General features: G+C 44.3%; 1 protein-coding gene across 1 annotated transcript; it reads left to right on the top strand.

Annotated features, from left to right (window-relative positions):
• The first annotated feature begins 3,264 nt into the window (after positions 1–3,264).
• Positions 3,265–19,969, top strand: LOC112953623 (E3 ubiquitin-protein ligase HECW1-like). The gene is made up of 7 exons (XM_026046710.1): positions 3,265–3,313; positions 4,438–4,536; positions 5,195–5,324; positions 8,915–9,061; positions 10,174–10,288; positions 11,459–11,657; positions 19,035–19,969. Exons 3-7 carry the CDS (start codon positions 5,256–5,258, stop codon positions 19,144–19,146), a joined length of 642 nt encoding a protein of 213 aa, XP_025902495.1. The 5' UTR covers positions 3,265–3,313; positions 4,438–4,536; positions 5,195–5,255; the 3' UTR covers positions 19,147–19,969.
• Positions 19,970–20,112: the final 143 nt, after the last annotated feature.

Raw genomic sequence — 20,112 nt, 5'->3', positions numbered from 1 at the left:
TACTTCATTTAAAAAGTGCTAGTAATATTGAATCCACCAGAATGAAAAATTAGGGATTAGCACACTTCCCTCTGTGCCCCCCATCATAAGATTGAAAAGAAAGGTTTAGAAGAATGGATTTTGAGATCTTTTATTCTGTGTTTTCCATGCTTCATGAGGCTGCTTGTGAGACTCCATGATCATGGATGCTGTAACTGTCCTTCAAAACAAGCTGTGGAACCAGTGAAGCCTGGTTTCCTATAGGGTTGTGTCTCATGATGGAATTCTCTGGTGTTTAACAAGGTGCAGGTTGGGAATGATGCCTTCCTTTGAAGGGACGACTTTAAAAACCTTCCCCTTTGCAGATTCTCTGGTATCTAATAATGGTTGAGGTCGGGGTAGCCTCTCCCTCTGTTGAAGGGCTAATAGGATTTCTGTCTGGATTCACCTGCCGAACGCCCTTCTCCCTTAGGACAACTGTCAAGGGCAGGAACCCTGTACCACAGAGCAGCCTCATTTATTCAGTTCCTCTTTTGGATTGCCAGGAGTTCACCCATGCGATTAAACAGAGCCTTGGAAGCCAATGCATCAGAGTGGGGGAATTTGTCTTGTAGGTGAAAACAAGTTTTTAGTACTCTCGTGAAGGGAAGATACCATTTTCAAATACAGTGTAAACCATATTATATGCAGCTCTGGTAAGCCCTTTGAATGATTTTTCAGTAAGCTACTGCATCAAGAAGGCTGCACTTAAGCCCAAGTGACCTGTTTGAGTGAGATAAGGTTTGCAAGACTTTTAATGTTTTTAATCCCATCAGGTGCTTCCTTTGCTTAGGGTTTGATTTTCTCATACCACGAGGCATGGTAACCAAAGCATCCTCTACAGGATGATAAAATGAAACTCATCCAATAAAACCCATCTTTCCTTGCTGTACATAGTTTACAACTTTGTCAAGGTATGCTGTTCTCCATATGAATCCAAGCAAGGATTGTCATCTAAGGTACAGCTGTGTTGGTCCACCCTGTTAAGAGAGAGCCATGGAACAAAATTTTGTTCTTGGGCCTGTGTTATTCTCTGCTATATGGTAAGTAGATTAAGTTTCCTGTGAGTAATCTGCAATTGGAGGGGCAGGTTTTGCTTAGTTGATAAGTTGTTAAGTTATGGATTTGCCTGTCCGTGTACTAAGATGTGGTAAATACGCAGCAAGTCCCACTAAGGAGAACGTGCAAGTTCTTTGCAAGAGGCTGCTACAAAAACACACTGCCTAAGGGGCACCTGCAGCCCCAGCAGGGAAGAGGGTTGGCTGGCTAATGTGGAAACTCCTGCAAAGGTGTTGAAGGGTAGCGTTATTAAAAGCAGAAAGCAGGTGCACACAATGTCCTTTTGAGTGGCTGAGCAGCCTGGAGAGATGGCCATTCTGCCTTTCCTTCCACCATTCCCTGTTCATTAAMCCTTTGCCTCCTTCCCCTTCTGTTGGGAGGGCATTACTTGGATCCAGGCCTTGTCTTGGAAAGGAAAAGGTGGGAAGAAAGGGCCAGAAGGATTCTTCACGTTCGCCACCTCTACCAAGTTATCCTTTCCCCCTAGAAAGAAACTGAAGGAGCACTTCACGCTTGCTTGGAAAGATGAATGGTAAGCCAGGTTTAAGGAAGGTATGTGCCCTCCAGTCAGGATTTACCTCTGTGCTGCTTATTCTGTCAGGAAAATTTGCTTTTTTTCCCTCAAAAGGACCTCTCACCCATGGTATAAAGGAAGAAGCTGCCTCCAACAGGCCTCCTTGGGCTTGTCACAGTGCATGTATTTCAACCTGCTCTTAGACCAGTGCTCCGCCAGACTGTTTCTTTTATTGCCAGGCATTGGGAGTCACAGAATCATAAAATCACGGAATGGTTAAGGTTGGAAGGGACCTCTAGACATCATCTAGACCAACCCCCTGCACATGCAGGGTCATCTAGAGCACATGGCACAGAGCTGCGTCCAAGTGGGTTGTGAAGATCTGCAGAGAAGGATGCTCCACAGCCTCTCWGGGCAGCCTGTGCCAGGGCTCTGTCACCCTCACTGTTAAGAATTTTTTCCTTAAGTTCCCGTGGAACTTTCGTTGCTTCCGTCTGTGGCCATTTTCCCTAGTTCTGTTAGTGGGCACTGCTGAAAAGAGGCCGGCCCCCTCCTCCTCTCTCTCCCTGGAGGTAATGACAATGTTTTGTTACATTGATCTCCTTCAGCCCGACCAGTTGGCCCTGGACTTCCCATTAAATGCAGGCCCATCAAAAGGCCTAGGACCATGTCGCCACCTGAGTCAGGCCTGCACTTTGAGTGTGTCCTGACAYGTCCTGGAGGGCTCACAGTGCAAGGCCAGCGCCACAGGCCACACAACACGGAGTTGCTCRGCACATGTTTGCTTAGGTTTAGGCTGACGCGCTGGACGTCGTCCTCTCACGGAGAAACGCTGCCCAGGGCCTCTGCGTGGCCTCATGCAATCCTGCCATAAAGCACTGCTTCAAATTAAACTTTCCATTTACTGCTACCATAACATGTGCTGGTGACTGTAAACACCTTATCCAGATGCGCGCGCCTTCCACGCAAGCTTTGCCTTATTGCTTGGAATCCCCCAAAGCCATGTGGAGGTATAAGGTGATGTGAGTAACAAGGAGAAAACCTGACCCCGTTCACACGTTCAGGCAATTTCTCAGCAGAAACAGAGCTCCAAAGTYAGTGAGCTGCTCTTGGCAATTTCCTTTCAGCTTTGCTTCATTCCGAATGGCTGCAGCTTCCCCAGCTCTGCACGGCTGAGTAGCCACGAGGTGGGCAGTGGGATGAGGAAGACTCCGTGCTCAGAGCATTTTCATTCAGGGTTCTCTTTCCAAACATGCAAAGCAGAAGGTGGGTGGGGGGGCAGAGAAGATGAAGAGTAAAACCAAAAAAAGCCGACATGCATTATTTAGGACAAACGGACTTGATTATAGATCCTAAAGGTGCTATAAAACTGATGGATTACAGGCTCAGCATTTCTGGGGTTTCAGCCGTCTGGCTTCCACTGTGCTTCCATTGTGTCAGCTCCCCCTCTTTTCATGGCTTTCTGCTGGAAAACTCGTGCTGGAGCACAAGTGGAGTGCAGCAGGTCCTAACGAGACCCAACAGCTGCCTTTTGTTGCTGATGTGGAAACAGCTGTAAGGGGGGAATATAATCACGCTTCTGTTGGCGGTCAGCTGTGCACCATAGGCACCTTTCTTGGACGTGGAGGCAGCTCCCGGGGTGATGTAAATGCTAATTGGGCCCCCAGCCTGCTATTTTGTGCCCCGTTTGACAGACTAAGCACTTGTTGTACTGTCCCCCAGGTATAAAGTTGACTGAACAGCTACTCTGTGCTGCCTGTATTACAACAAGGCCCGTGTTTTTTTCGTGGGCTGGAGGGGTCTTTGCGCTGCTCCCCACAGTGGGAGGAAGGGCTTCTTGGGGTTTTGATCTGCTCCTTCTTTYGGGCTGAAAAACTTCACTACAGTGTCAGTCAGCTTGGGCTTGCAGTGCTCACACTTGGATGTGAGACTTTTCTACAAATAAATGAGTTTTGGATAGGTGACAAGGATTGTGTTTTTACAAAAATAAGTTCTCCTGAACTCATATGAATTCTGGGTTTTTTTTTTTTTTTTTTGGTTTTGGTTTTTTTTTTGGTTTTTGTTTTTCCTGAGACTATTGATTTAAAACAGATTTGATGGAAGAATATCTAATAAGTAGCAGAAAAATACAGCAGATTATTATCACGTGTCATATTATCACAATTGTAAAGAAAATAAGGCATTATTTGAAGGTACTTGAAGTGAGAGGGAGATTGTCATTTTTAGGAAGCAAAAAAACATAAAAGCGTATGTTATACTGAAGAGAGCTGAGCATCACAATTAGGAAAGTGGTCTGGCAGTGGTTTGCATGAGCTTTAGTTAATTGATTTTTATATGTGCTCTTGATCACAACAATGACTCATTTCCCTTTTCAAGTACTTTAAAGCTCCACCTAGAGTTGTAGCCATTAGAAACTGGATATGTGGCCTCGCCAACTATTCTTTGTGGCTGTTTTGAAACAGATAATGTATCTTTTGCTGACACAAGGTGGAGTGCAGTACTGATCTGGCTGAATGTAGTGTTTGATGGAGCTGATCTGTATGAGAGCATCCAACTAAAAATCACAGMAAGTGAACGGTGAGAGTGTTTATTGGCTTTGCGCACAAGAACATGCAGTGTGCCAGCTGCCAAAGCCACCAGGCAGTACGGGTACTGCAGGAGATGGATAAAAAAAGATCCGTTACTGATCAGAGATGTGAGAGATGGTGTTAGCAGCTGCAATTAAAAACAGAAGAGAATATATGCAAGTGATTGAGACAGAAACAAAGCACAACTCCTACCTGTGTAAGTTCGTGTGCTGAGTGTCCCGAGTTGCACTTCACTGACTCTGTATTTTTACATCCCAGGTTCAGGTTCAGTGGTCGTATTCTTGGCCTTGCTCTCATCCATCAGTACCTTCTTGACGCTTTCTTCACGAGGCCGTTCTACAAAGCGCTACTAAGGCTGTGAGTATAAGCATGAAACCAAGCACAAATGGTGGTCAAGCCAYTTGATGGCCTGCATGGCCATTCACCAAGGCACGTAGGTCAATGAGTCCTACATGTCTGTGTTGTTTCTGAGCTGGCTAGAGCTGGAAATAGCCAGAAACTAGACTCCTCCCTGCATCCTTCTGCCACTTTGGGGGAATTTAGACCAGATTGCTCATAACACCCACCTACCCTTTCAGCAAGCAATGTCCTCCGGAAATTTCGGCTGCCCGGTCTGCCTTCTGTCAGCCTTGTGAGCTCACCTCAAGGGTGAGGGATGCATGGAAGCAGCCAGGCACAGCATGGTGGGGCCTGTCCATGCTGAAGGTAAGCATGTACTCTGAAGTGCAGAGCATCCTCAAGACTCACATAAAATCAATCCCCAGGGATGCCTTCCAACAGCAAATAGTGCCAGCAGCCAAGAGAACTGGCCTCAAGCCCAGTYGTGCCAAGCAGACACTTCCAGAAGTGTCTTAAGACGGTCTGTGAAACAGGCTCTGATGTTAACAAAGCCAAGAAAACATGAGCTTTATGTTAGGTCTTTATCACAAATGGGTTCATTTTCTGAATAGTAAGTCATCCTGCCAGTAGTCATGAATAGTCTTTAGCTACATCTTTTTGTCTTGCCTCACAACAGGCCATGTGATTTAAGTGACTTGGAGTACCTGGATGAAGAGTTCCATCAGAGTTTGCAGTGGATGAAGGACAATAACATCACAGATATCCTGGATCTCACCTTCACAGTGAACGAGGAGGTGTTTGGACAGGTGAGCACACCTAGGCAAAACATTTGAAAAACAATTTTGAAGCTGACAGAATTGAGCATGATGAACACCATTCTGTCAGAACAGATCCTTTGGCCTTTCAATAACTTTTATTTTCTTTCAAGCCACCTGCGTTCACTGCAGATGGCTATTCTTAGTTTCTATAATGTAAAATACCAGCCGCAGCTCCCCTGCAGGCCTGTTGAGCCACACACTGCTGAACAGGAGGAATTCCCTGAAGTGGAGTAGAGCCCTTCTCTCCAGGGTGTAGTTCACACCAAAGTGGCATTCAGTGAATGTTAGCAATGTAACTTAAAGCTGATGAGACTGAAAGGATGGGGTTCAGGACGGAAGAAAAACAGTCGGCAGGTGCTGAAAGATGTGGCAGTTCTCATCACGGTTTTGTCAGATATTTTCCTGTTACGTTCTGTGTCTCTTCACCTACCTTGCACCCTGCTGACATCTTGGTACATGCTTGCAGTTACAATATTTTTTACTGCTTACCTTTGTATTAGTCAGATGATTCCCTTTAGCCTCGCAGATCTGGATAACTTTGGCTTCAAGAGGGAGCAGCCCTGGCTTCAGTGCAGCCTGGCAGCCAGAAGAGATGCCAGGGTTTCCTATGGATTTTTTTGCTTGTACCAAAGCGTTGATCCTYTTTGCAGTTATAACCTGTTCTGCACCTAAGGAAAAGAGGGGAGGGGAAAAAAAGGATTATTTTCAGTGAAGTTGATTTTGATGTATAAATAAATAGGGATGGAAGTGTTTGCATGAAAACAGCCCTTCTTAATAATGTGGGAGTGAAAAATAAGGGAAAGACTTGGAAAGGACCAAAGAAAAATTCAGGAGATGCTTAAAGGCATCAGAGGAGATGCTAAAAGCTAGACAGACTGAAGAACCGAGCTTGCCATGAGCTACAGAAGCTCAAAGGATAAAAGTTAATCACTGTGCTAGCTGATGGCTAGTGTCCAAGGGAGAGATCAGCTGGAATATACAGAGAATGGCTCGTGGACCTCAAAAGCAGAGTTGACAGGAGCAGATTGTACAGAGTGAAGGCCTGCAGGGATGGTGGGGAGCTGGACTSGTATTGCAGGGAAGGAGCTCTGACCCTCTTGAGAATAAACAGTGAGCTCAGCAATAAGGAGCTGGAGAGTAGCAGAAAGCAAGCCAGACTTTAGAGGATGTTTTCAGAAATGATTGGTCTGCTTGGACTTCAAATGGAGGCAAAGGAAACAGGAAAGAGAAAAGGGTGTGAGGGATGAACAGAGTTAATTGGATGAAATCAAAATGATGAGGAAGAGGAACTGAAGTAAGAGGCCTCAGTAGGAAAGATAACACTGTTTTTCACAGACCTAAATGCAGKGGTTTTTTGTTTGTTTGAGCTGAGAGTTTACATGACATTCAACTGACAGTGCAGCAGTTTTCTTGGGAGGTATGGCTATGTAAGACTGATGAATGAAGACAGACAGACGTAAACGTGCAGATAGATTCGCAGTGACAGATGAGACAGGTTTGTATTTGCATTCATAGACTACAAAGGTGAACAAGAATCGCAGTCTGAATTGCCCTGGTGCATCCGAAGGTAACATTTGGTGCTCTAATTACTGATTATAAACTTCGCAAAAAAGGAGTTAGACAATTGCAAAGGAGCCTGCGGAGGACAATAAAGAAGGTGGCTCCAAAGAGAAAAAAAAAATCATCATTTGTTGTGCAGATACTGTTATGCTAAAGCGAAAGAGCACTTTGAGCCACATTTTGATGCCAGCTTGCATGTTGTCTATGACTTGGTAAGTACTAGACACTAACCTTGCTAGAACTAGTGATGGAAAAAAAAACTATTCTCACCATGAATTTAGAGTGTCAGAATTCAGGCATCCTAAGTGAAAGTGAGACTTTGATTTTCCCCCCTCTTCTGAAACCTGCTGATAGCAAAATACCCAAGGAATCACGTTTTTTACTCAAAGATGGGTCTCAGTCAGGAGTTCTTGCATGTCAAAAATACCTGACCAGTTAAATGCTACCTGGATGCTGCTTTGCTGGATCTCTACATAACCACAGAACACAGTGGGGACTCTGCTAATATTTGTAAAGCTGCATTTCAAGGGCAGGGTATAGGAAGCAAAGAGTGGCTTTTTGACCAGCTATGTTGTAGATGGGACACAGGCATTTTTCCTGCTTCCATGATGACTTTATTACGGACAACTCACTTCATCCCTTCTTTGCTGCCTCATTTCTGGCTTGTGAATTCAGCTGTTAACTTTTGGGGCCAAATCTTCTTTTGTCWTTTTTTTTTTTTTAGTAACCTTTATCATAAAGGACCACTAGTCTTTACTGCCTTCAGGTGCCTAATACCGAAGATACTGTGTAGAACCAAGAGTCCCAAAGTCTTACTGGTGGGGATTAGATGTCAGTTTGAAGACTTTGCTTACAGGACCCAAGAGGTGGCAGCTGCTCACCGTACTGAACACTTTYGATGGCTTTTATGCACTAGCAAATGCTCTGCCAAGACTTCCTCCAATATATATGGATGTCATGGCAATTACTCCACTCAGGCAAAAGTACTGGGTGAGATTGGCCTGCTATTTGGTAGATGACGTAAGGACAGTCTAAAGCGGGGGAAAATCCATCAAGTTTGTTGACATTGAGATCTAACATGAAGGTTTCATGAAAACATAGTCTTCTGGATGGTATAAGGGGAAAATTAGCTGTATGTAGTCCACAGCATTTCCTTTTGGACTTAAAACATCTCCTTACTGCTCTGAAACATAATTCTGAGTTCTAGCTCACAGCTGTGATTTGAACCTATCTGAACAAAAGAGAAAAACAGAGACCCTTTGTCATTGTTTGGCTGTTTTCAAGTGCAGATCATTAATTGTGTTTGAAATTACACAGGTAATGAGAAGCTGAAGAAATCAGTCACCAGCACGTCAGGCTTTTTTGGGGAAGTCTTGCAGGAGCTGCACAGCACTTGGACAAGGGCATGCCTAAAGCCACACAGTGTTTAATCGTGGTTCTGAGCAGCCACATCCTGGTGCTGCACAGCCCTGAGGAGCGCAGGGCGCCGGCTCAGGCGGAGCATTCCCCTCTGCAGGATGCTACTCCAGGGCGATGCAGTGATTACAGAGGGGCATTTAACCTGCACCAGCTGCAGATTCCTAACTTATTACATGCAACCTTACTCGTTCTTGCTGTTTCTCAACAAAGCTGCAGATTAGGTGACTCACTGAGCGTTTCCATAATTTACGATGTTTCTGTAAGTCCCTCGAGCTAAGTGACCTGAATATACGCTGTATGCCATCTCTTAGGCTAATAAATAGATAAATAATATAAACAATGTGTAAATAATAGAAATAATGAATATGCATTCATGCAGCTCATTCACTATCTTTAGTAAACATCATTGTTATAGCATCAGAAAACTGAAGAGGGTAGGAAAAGCTCTCATTATCCTTTATATTTGTGCTACAGATGGATGAAGGGCCCAGGCAGAATGCAAAATATGGCTGCTGTATGGATCTTCCACTTATATTTTCAAAGCACAGCTTGAAGTGGAAGTGATCCATACGTTGCTACCCCATTTCTTTGTTCTATAGGTAACAGAAAGAGAATTGAAATCTGGAGGGGCAAATACAGCAGTGACAGAGAAGAACAAAAAGGAGTACATAGAGAGAATGGTTAAATGGCGTGTCGAACGAGGAGTTGTTCAGCAAACAGAGGCCTTGGTCCGTGGCTTCTACGAAGTAAGTGTCAAATGATGCTGCCATCATCTCGCACTAATCCTCTTAATTTGATGACCCCGTGGTTAAATTAGACTGCATTGGCACCCTATGGAATGGCTTCATAGGCAGAAGTGGACAKGAATGGAGCACCCAAATCTGTAGCAGCCAGGAACATTGCAGATGATGGAAGAAATGTGTATTGTGAGTATGATAAAGCATAATGATGAAAAGGAAGCCAAGCCATAGGTAGAACATCACTGAAGATCATTGCTGTCCATTCCCATAGTAAGAAAAGTGGTGGTTTGAAACCTTTAACCCTGCCACAACAAATTAAAAGAACAAACTCAAGGATTACAAACTAGTTGGCTTATAGTCAGTAAACTAAAAGAATCTTGAAGTTCAGAAAAATGACACAACAGGTAACGAGCACACAAAACAGTACTGCTAGCTGATGGCACTAGGAGACCATGCACAGGCATTGACTGGGGCTGGAAACTGGTTAGGGTGGCTTTGTAGCTGAACAGAAATGGTCAGAGGTTTTGCTGCAGAAGTGGACTGGCTGGATGACCCCTTACGGTCTACAAAATTGTTCATGTGATTCCCCGGGTTGTTTCATTTTTGATATATTTTTTTTTCCCTTGTGGATACTACAGACTGTTAAAGCGTTCCTTTCCATGACACCAAGAAGATGCACCTCAGCGAAGTCAAAACTGCACTTTCAGTTTCTGAGGCTGAGAGTTTCTGAAGATCTGAGACTTCTGTGAATAACTGTAAACATATTCCAATGTAAACAAAAATAGAAAAGAAATTCTCCATATTACAAATCTAGTGTCCATTTGACCATCAAAATCACTTGTCAGAACCGATAATAACAATGAAAAATCTTCTGTGCAAACTATGCCTTTCCACTTGTGTTGTTTTATTCTGTTCACACCTCAAGTGTCAGTATTATTTGCAGCTCAAAGCACCAGCAGACTGGCTGAAGAGCACTGATTTCTCAGAGTGAAAGTTTTCCATCTGCATGCAGCCTTTGTCAAGTTAGGGAGCTGACCATCAGAGCCACAGGTTTAGAAGACCTTGCAGCCGCTTTATTTCCAGCCTGACATGGTGCTTACAAGTGTTTTGTGTTCTAGGTCGTCGACTCCCGGCTTGTCTCCGTTTTTGATGCCAGGGAACTGGAGCTGGTTATTGCTGGCACTGCAGAAATAGATCTCAATGACTGGCGTAACAACACAGAATATCGTGGAGGTAAACTCTCTGCTGAAGCTTCCTAGCAGCTTGCTGGATGGTCTTCCAGTCTAACTCAGGAAAGACTTTGTCCATTTTTTCCTTTTGCTTTTCCTGAAGGCAATAATTATTTCATTCAGAAAGTTTTTGTGAAGGATAACCCATGGAACAAAATAATTAAGACCTTAGGATTTGATCAACAGGTTTAGTAATACTGAAATTGCTCCTTCACAGCAGTTTTTACTTAGTCTCAATTTCTACTGACTTAACGGGAGTTTTAACTAATAACAACTGAAAAGAATATAAAGTATTTGAACTAAACATTACTTACTCTGATGACTCTGAATGAACTTTCGGCCTCTTTGGAAATAATATCAGAAGTCCTCTTGGCTTCAGCAGGAAAGGAGGTGGAAGAGCCAAATTCCATTGCTCTCAAYTACACTTCAACAAAATAGAGATCTTTCTTAGCTGTTCCCCTCCACCTAAACTATATCAAGATGACTTACTTTTGCTTTAAATGCTGCACGTGCTTTATCCAGGCTTTCTTGAATGACGGATACATTTGAAATCCACCAGTTCTGCACTACAAAAGGAAGGTCCCTGAGGTTCACATATCYTCCGCTGAAATACAAGGCATAAGTCTTTGCTGCTCACTGCCCAACCTTTGTGTTAATCTGAAAAACTCAGCTAAGCACAGGCAGGACTGGTCTCTCAAGTTATGCTTTTCAGCACTGCTATTTCAGCAGACAGATTTATCCTGGGTTTATGCTGGTTTTCACTGGCACAAATGAAGGCAGAGAGCCCCTGAGGTGGGAAGTCTGCCAGGGCAAGATGTGCAGCAGCAAACTGCACTCCATATGTGGGACACTAACATAACCCAGAAGTAAAGGTATTTGGGAAATAGGAATTTTTTTTGTTAAGCCATCAGGACGCACACTGTGTGGGATTGTACTACTGGTCMTTTTTATTTCATGCAGATAGCCCCATGCTTGCCAAGGCTTTTGTGAGAGGCCACGTACCTTGGATTTTAATTTGAGTTTTAGGGCTTGGGATAACTTACTCATAGTTACTCATAGTATCCAGAGATACTGCATAAGATTAGGACTTTGATCAAGATTTTTTGATATTTTCATGTTACCGTCATCACTAGCGGGTGTGAATTTAACTCTTCTCTCTTGCTTTCGTGCCCAGGTTACCATGATGGACACATAGTCATACGGTGGTTCTGGGCAGCAGTGGAGAGGTTCAACAACGAGCAGAGGCTGCGGCTGCTGCAGTTCGTCACGGGAACATCGAGCGTGCCCTACGAGGGCTTTGCGGCGCTCCGGGGCAGCAACGGGCTGCGGCGCTTCTGTATAGAGAAATGGGGGAAAATAACATCCCTCCCAAGGTAAGCCAGGACTGGGACTGAGAAAATAGGAGGATTTGCTGTGCGAAAAGTGGCCTCTTGCAGGGAAGGATCACGAATAAAATAAGGACGTCCTAAAACTCCRGCAGAGACAAGCGTCAGCTTATTCTGTAGTGGCATTCAGAGAAAAGATGTTTCTTTTGCCACCTTTTTGATTTGCAGGCTCAGTTTGAGCTATATTGAATCCTGGGAAATGGTTAAGATAAAATTTTTCCAAGATCCAAACCTAGTCATCTTATACTTGATTCTGAATCAGATCCAGACCGGCAGGAGCCTGTCAGCTGCTTCTATTTTCTTTGCCTCCAAAATGCCAGTAAAAATACTTGTGAGATGGTTACAGAGCCGCAAAAGCCAAAATCTGCCTCTGAGTTTTGGCCAGAGACCTGAGTGTAATCCCTCCATTTGCTCTGATGCTCTGACTTTTTTACAGTGAGGAGACTGAGTAAAAAGACTTCAGACCATGTGGTGATAATACCCCAAATTTGYTACATTTCAGTCAGCCAGCTAGGAGTAAATGAGCCATAATGTCATACAGAGCCAGCAGACTGCAGAATGCCTCCCAAAGAAGGGCTCATCTTCCTCTCTAAACAAAGGGACTGGGGGGCACAGAGGGGTGGTCCTACCTACTTAAGGCCAACCAAGAGAGTGGTGGCACAGCCARTGATAAATTCAGTTCTGCATTCTTCTCCAGCATTTTATCCCTGATCAGCCCTCATACCTCTCCTCTCAACTGAGCCATTTTTCTTGAGTGTCCTGCAGCTGCTTGAGGTTCCACACYGTCAAGATTGCAATGCAAAGCATTCTTCATGGGGCTGCATCTGAGGGACTGTAGGATACCTTTGCTAGGTGACTTTTCACACAACCATTTCCCCTCCAAAGGAAGCTTTCCTGCATCACTCCAGGGTCCTTATTGCCTACTGCCATTTAAATTAATGAACTGGAAGCCAGAGGAGCCTGAAATTCTCACCCCACTCACATTACACAGCTTAGCTGCCTGCGTTCAATTCTTCTGGTGACTCTCTCCAGGGTCACCAGAAAGGTGACCTTCTCCAGGTTAGAATTAGGTCAAGTCTTCCATGAAATGCCCGAGACCAGGCAGGCCAAAAGGCACTTTCAGACAGTCCCTTGGACTTTATCATTTGCTTGCAGATGCAATCCAGAGGATACTATATCTACTTTCATGGCACACTGCAAAATCTGTTCTGTCAAACCTTGTGGACGTATTCAGACAGTGAATTAATCATGAGTCTAATCCAGTTTTCCAGTTTTCTGCCACCCATGCTATTAAAACAGGAGCATGCTTTACAGTGCAGGTCTGAGAGGACCTCCAGAGCTCTCTGGAGAGGAAATGCCCAAATTTGGGCAGCATCTTAGTCCAAGCAGACGCATATTCAAGCCCTTGTTGGCGCAGTGGGGTGCACGGGAGCTGGGCCTGGGCACCACATCAGCAGACTTTCTCAGCTCATGTCTTATGGTCAGGTCTTCCTGACTGCTGAAGCTCAGGAAAAAGGAAGAGAGTATTCTTAATTATTATTCATCCCCATCTTACCACAGATTTTTAGAATATCTCAGCTGAATCACACCTGGTATGTTCTGATTTAATTTGATCAGTTGAAGTCCATAAGGACTATGCAGAGATCCAGAGCCTACACGACAGCAAGATGCAGACACTGAGATTTAAAAGCAAGTGGAGACAGGTAGGGCCAGTGAAGTGGCTYGTGTCCTCTGCACTCCAGCCAACGGAACAGCTAGGAAGGAGAGGAAGCCTGAGAGCTGGTTTTCTGGGCTGAGGCCTTGCAGCTGTGATACAGCCTGGTTCTGTATGTGGGTTTCGGAGCAGACCAAGGGCGTTGCTGCCTGCAGRCAGAGGGAACCTCCAAGAGCACAAGGCGCAAAGTGCAGCGTTGCTGCAGCGCTCTGTGCTCGGGTGGGAAGGGGCGAGAGGGGACAGTGGGCACCGAGACAGCCCAGGGCTGCCCCAGGCAGTTCTCAGGGGGAACCGGCCTCCTCCTGCTCTGCTGAACTCTCCTGCGTGGACGTAGGGGGTACTGACGAGCCCCATTGAGTCTGCCCCAGATATTCACATTAACAACTTGAGGTTTGTCTGCTGCTGGCCAAGCCCTTGGCCCTCCCTGAAAGAGGCCTCTTTTCCAGGTGAAAGTTGTTAGCACCTTTTAGAAGTCTCAGAGCTCCGGGTTCATTGTAGCYGGGGGAAAAAGAAACAGCCCTTGCTCAGGGGGAATAAACACAGCTTGATCACTCTGAATTTATTACCTGTATTTTTGTGAAAATATGGTATGCTGCCAAGTATACACAGTGTTAAGAAATACATAAAACACACAGGCTAAACCTGGAGGCTCCCTAAATCCTTAGGTAAGCAACTAAATAAATATTTTTTAAACTTTTCTTTTTTTAAATGCCTGATCGTGGATTGCTTGTGTTTATTTAGATTTAGTTATGTGTTTACTTAGATTTAGAGGCTAAAAAAAGTCATATRTCATATCCTGTAGACCTTTTGGCCCTATGATACACAGTAACTTTACCTGTTTAAAATAACCCGTAACAAATTCYCAACTCCTACTAACAATTCCTCCAACTTTACAGGGAGGGCTCCCCTTGCCGCACATTTTCAGAGATGTAGGGAAAGAAAGACAGCTTTTCCGTGTGCTGCAGCAACCATCAGATTTGGCCATTCGTGGGCTTAGATTGAGGCCTAAGTTCTTAGGCCCACAGTAGATGTGATAACCCAAGAGATGGTGTAGTAGGTGCTTGCTTGAAGATCCAGACACCTGGTGCACGTGGCTTTCCTGTAGTCCCAGCAGAAGCTGGATCAGTGGGAATATATTAGTCTGGCCCTTGCATTTGCAGATCTCTGACAAAGTGTTGAGATTTCCAAAGTATTTACAGGGGATTGAGATAACTTAGAAGAGCCCAGGATTTTCCTATATTTTCTCCCTCCTGCTCCAGACAGCTGATGTGTTCTGGAGACTCCCTCTTACATTGTGTCCTGTGCTTCAGTGATAGAGTCTGCAACACAGTTTGCCTAGAGTGAGCAAAGATGTGTCACCTAATGACATAAAAGCATAACCACTGATAGGTAACACCTAGAGTGCTTCTGGAGAGCACTGTGGATGATCACGTCCTTTCAGGAAGGTTGGGAAGGCAGAAACTTTTTCCTAAGCTATTGGTGCTCTTGTTCATCAGGAGGAGTTCTGCTACCAGAACATGTACCAGTGGGGTAAAGTGGTGATGCAGGACCACCAGCAATAGATCACAACATTGGACTATTTCTCTTACTTGTACTGGTGATTTGCTACCTGGAATAACATAGTTTCATGCAGTRTTGTAGGAGCAGAACATCTGGCTCGAAAAATGCATGTTCAAAGGACAAGCAATGTTTTCCACTATAGGCACAAGGGAAAATAGTTCCTTTCCTTTAAGTCTCAGCCTGCGAAGTTCTGAATACCTGCAGTTGCCACCGTCCCATCTTCTGGTTCCATTCTACACACAGACAAAGCTCATGTCAGATCCACTGGAATAACAGTGAAATAAGGATCTCAGCATATACTCCAGTGATTTAAATAATCACATTTGACACAATTAAGTCTTTTCCCCATCAGTGCTGAGTTGTAACTACCCTACCCTTCCATCAAAAGAGATTTTCATTCAGCAGAGCAATACTAGTAGTTACCAGCATAGTTACCATATGATAAAAATTATCAGTGCTAGTAAACATTTGACCTTTTGTAGGAGATTTCTGTCCCTATTAGATGATAAAATATTTAAAGGGAAATCCCAAGAATCCCATATAGCAATTAAAAAAGATTGTGTGGCTACAAAGAACTTTCTTCTCATCATTTCCTCTTTTCCCAGTAGAGTGTGTGTGTGCACTTGGCTGCTGCTTTCCTTAACTCCCTTGCTTCTGTTTCCTCTTCCTYTCTTCTTTATAGCTATCATCTACCAGTCCACATTCATCTATTATTCACTGGTTCCCAGACAGAACAGGGGTGTTCCTTTTGACAAACCAAAGGAACAAAAGTAGGTATCTGTGAGCCTTGAGGTTGATCCAGAGGGGCTTGTGGGTTTGTTTAAAGACAGCAAGGTGAAAAGCAGAAACGTCCGATTTGTGTCTCACTGGCAGGGTTGTGTCAAAATGCAAGTGTGCCTTGAGTTGGCAGGTCCAASCTGTGAATCAGATCGAAGGGAGTCTGTGTGCATTTGCTGCCTTTGGACTCTCATCATTATGGGGATTAACAGAAGTGACAAGGAAAGAAGAATGCAAAAACTTAAAAGCTTAACACATAATTTTTAGAGAGAATTSTGGAAAGAAATAGCACTGTGAACAGTCAGTGAGATTAAGAATTTGGACCTCCTAAAACTGCTGTGAGCAATAAAATCAAGCGGCCAGGAAGGGTGAAATTTTAAGCGATCCTTTTACCGCTTTACTTTACCAGAGGATGGGAGCATGTGGGAGTCAGAACTGGTTTACATGACTTTATCTTGCATTTTCTTCTGGAGAAGCCAGAATGCTTTCCATGAAAGCCCTTACTGATCTAATTCTTCTTCCAGACCTCTCACTTCCCCAACACCCTCTCAAATGTCAGCAGGCTTGCGTGGCTGGAGGTTTAATTAAAAGAAGACTTCTCTCATTGCAGTGACTATTTCTTCTTCTGCTCATGCAATGTTTTCACACCAAAATGTACATCAAGCCCCGTACTACCAAATAGCACACGTCTCCTGGAATATGTCTACACAGTCCTTCTCACCAAGAGAGTCAGCTCCATTCTGAAGGAGCTTACCCACCTGTAGGACAAGACACTGTGGCCTTCACAGCAAAGGACCACTTGGGCTCTACACGAAAAGCATACCAGACAACTTTGCATATAACTACCTAGCCATAAGATTGACAGAGATCAGCATCTCTGGAGTTGCAGCAGATCTGCGTTTGTTCCCCAGACCTGAGGTTCTGCCCTTTAGCCAGCAATATGTTGTGTTTTGCACCCTGAGAAGGTAGAGTTGTTAACCTGCTTAGTRCTGCTGAAAATGAGCTCTCCTTTTTGAGTTGGTGGGACTTTTTGGAGGGAAAGATTTTTTTTAGTATAAAGTTGTTGGACTAGAGAACACAAGAGCATTGCTTGGTATGATCCTTTGATGTTTCTAGACATGTTTTCTCCCTCCCTCCCTCCGTCCCTCCCTTCTTTCATTCCTCCCCCCTCCCTCCCTCCTTCCTTTCCTCCCTTCCTTCATCTCTCTGTCTTTCCAATAGTTTCTTCCCACAATAAACTCTTTGAGACATTCTGTAAGGAACCTACTTCTGTGAACCTTGTAATAGGAAAATGAATTGATCTTTAGTCTGAGTTTGACCAAGAATGACAGGACAGCCTGTTCCAGGGCTCTGTCACCCTCACTGTTAAGAAATTTTTCCTTAAGTTCCTGTGGAACTTTTGGTGCCTCAGCTTGTGGCCATTTCCTCTAGTCCTTTTGCTGGCCACCACTGCAAAGAGGCCGCCCCCCTCCTCCTCACTGCCTCCCTTGAGGTATTTATAGACACTGATCAGGTCCCCCCTCGGCCTCCTCTTCTCCAGGGTGAACAGGCCCAGCTCTCTCAGCCTTTGCTCACAGGGCAGATGTTCCAGGCCCCTGATCATCCTGGTAGCCCTGCGCTGGACTCTCTCCAGGAGCTCCACATCCCTCTTGTACTGGGGAGCCCAGAACTGGACAAAACAGCCAAAAGCCTGCATGAAAATAAGCAGCAGAACCACTGGCTGTGGACATAGTGGCACCACCTAGTGCAGTRCAAGACAGAGCTGGCAGAAATGCCACATTTTCAGACAGCTGAACGTGCCCGAAGGTGAACATCATACAGAGAAGTGACTTTGGGCTCAGCAGAGTCACGTTTGCAGCGCGCGCCAGCGCTGGCGTGACTCTGCACTTCCAGGTGTGCAGCATTTTCTTAGGAAGGGGAAAAAGGATGGTAAAGCTCTCCTAATTGAAATAGCGTGATACAGTGAAGATCACATGCCTCTAGCTATTTCATTTGCCCATTTGCCTAGTTTACCACAGGCGCTTGATAAATCTCTCCTTTCAAACCTGCAAGTCTCTAGCTAGCCTTTCTACCAGTATCCTGTTTTTCTGACTTCATGTGTGGCTGAAGAGATGACTAACAGGATTTCCAATAGGGTCCACTCTTTAGATAGCTCTTCAGTTTCTGTACTGAAAAAGTAGCACTGCATTGAGCTAGGAGAGAAGTGAGCTGGAGAAGATAGAAGGAAAACAATTCCCCTTCTTCTAACAACACCGAGGCCCAGATGATCAGACATCATTAGCCACTGAGGCTGTGTTTCCTTCTGTAGCGGTTTGCCAATTCACGTTTAACAGAGGGAGCAAAAGGAAACAGAAAGATTCTTCACATCGTGTAACCTCCAAGTTGACTGAAGAAAAGGAAGTGTGTCCCCATGCTCGTTGAGCTCTGTGTTTTCCAGTCAGTGTAAATGGATGAGCTGTCTGGGGCAGGGACTGGCTCCTCACCAAGTGAAGAGGGATCCGCAGCAGGGTGTAATTGCTGCCCCCAGCAAAGCTGCAACAAGGTGGAGGCAAGTTTGGTTCCCCTTGCAGGGGCTCTTKTGAGGATGCTGCCAACTGGGGGTAAACGTACTGACAGAATTTGGGAACAAGAGGGTCATCGAGTTGGCAGCTTGCTCTGGGAAGAAAATATTTTGTTTCCGCCTTGGCTACCACAAATAAATAATAACATTTAAGGGCCGAACTTGCAGCAGATGGCTTACAGATGACTTGGAGGAACTTTTTTAGCAATCTTTCTTCTTCAGTTAGCAGGATTCAAGATCCCTGAATGTTCTTTTTCCAGCCAGCCCTGTCGCATTATAAGCACTCAGTGAGCCCATGGTGTCACCGTAGTTCATCACATTATGCCTGGCCACTGGTGCAAAACTCACCAGCTGCTCGTGTTGGATGTACAGCTGAGTTGCATTTTGTGGTAAATCTCAAAGCAACCAAAATGAGAGTGGTGGTGTTTTTCTCTCTRTCTGATCTAATATCACAATTCCTCCTTGACCTCCAGGATATTCCTCCATGAAGATCCCTGTGGATGCCTGCAAGATCCAAGGGAGGAACAGCTTGTCTCTTCTGTTTGAAATATGCATGTGCATGCACACATATATTTCAGCATTGGGTGACCTCTGGCAATTCAAGAATTTTATTTTAAGAGTTACAATTTCTGTGTTAGAATTATATGTCTTAAGTGAGCTTGAATGTCTTGAGTCTCAGCAGGACTTTTTTTTTTTCCTTATTAAAGTGTTTATTTAGATTAAATTTAACATGCAGCGTATTTTCCTTTTGCAGGGCACACACATGTTTCAACCGTTTGGATCTTCCACCTTATCCCTCATATTCTATGCTGTATGAAAAGCTGTTGACAGCTGTTGAAGAAACTAGTACCTTTGGACTTGAATGAGGGAGTTCAGGCACTTCTGGTGTTTTTCTGGCTGATGATGTCACCTTTCCTTTCCACCATCGTTTGATCTTGATTTCCCATGGTTTTATTTTTGAAAACAAACAAAAAAAATCAAGATTGATAAAAGCTGTGCATGAAGAACTGCCGCCCTCTAAGATCTAACCTTCATGCTTTCATCCTCTGTTTCCAATGGACTGCTAGTCTGTATGCAATAGAAAAACAACTGTCTCAAGGTCTCTGTATATCTCTACATACCTCCATTAATAACAATGAAAATACAAATGCAAGTTACGCTACACTTGACCAAATGTTAATAAATGTTTACTTCCATCTACGTTGATTAAAAAATAAAAAGAAAAACCCTCATCAAGCATTCCAAGCTTTTATATGCCCCATCTTCTAAATCAAACCACAGTCGATCTTACTTCTTACCAGTTGAATCCAGTACTAGGAGCTGGTCAAATATATCTTTCATCCATCCTTGTTCTCCCTGTATATATTGTCCATCTGAAAGACAACTGTGAGCAAAACTGATTTTTTATATACAAACTCATGATCCATATCAGTTGCATCAGCTGGAACTGGCCCAGATACACGGTGCAGATAAGACCTTCAAAAACTAAAAACCAACCTGTAACGCAATGAATGCAAAGCATAACAACTGTTGTTATGATTGTTTCTTGCAAGTGCTGGAGAGAATTTGCACTTCAGAGATATTGGAGGGGCATCTCTGTTGTAATGTTTACCACACAAGAAGCACAAGGTTGTGCACACTCAAGAAGGATGTGTTATTATGTAGCATAAAGGACAAGGCTCTCTTTCCTTAGTATTGTATGCAGTAAGGAAAGGGGGAAATAAGAAGAATGTTCTACGAAAACCCTTGGGTTCTGTTTACCAGATCTTTGTTTTCTGATGTTTAAAATGCTCCATTCCAAATGAAAAGTCTAGGCAATCCCATCCCCTGTT

This window comes from Nothoprocta perdicaria, unplaced genomic scaffold (assembly GCF_003342845.1).
Source record: "Nothoprocta perdicaria isolate Ctin4 unplaced genomic scaffold, notPer1 scaffold_457, whole genome shotgun sequence".
NCBI classification, from domain to species: Eukaryota; Metazoa; Chordata; class Aves; order Tinamiformes; family Tinamidae; genus Nothoprocta; species Nothoprocta perdicaria.
This window is presented reverse-complemented; position numbering and strand designations above follow the sequence as displayed.

Bases quoted from the DNA above. Each gene is read 5' to 3' on its own strand.
- LOC112953623 (XM_026046710.1), top strand. From the start codon at position 5,256: ATGAAGGACAATAACATCACAGATATCCTGGATCTCACCTTCACAGTG. The intron at 5,325-8,914 runs GTGAGCACACCT...TTTGTTCTATAG, and splicing joins ACGAGGAGGTGTTTGGACAG to GTAACAGAAAGAGAATTGAA. The intron at 11,658-19,034 runs GTAAGCCAGGAC...TTCCTTTTGCAG, and splicing joins AAAATAACATCCCTCCCAAG to GGCACACACATGTTTCAACC.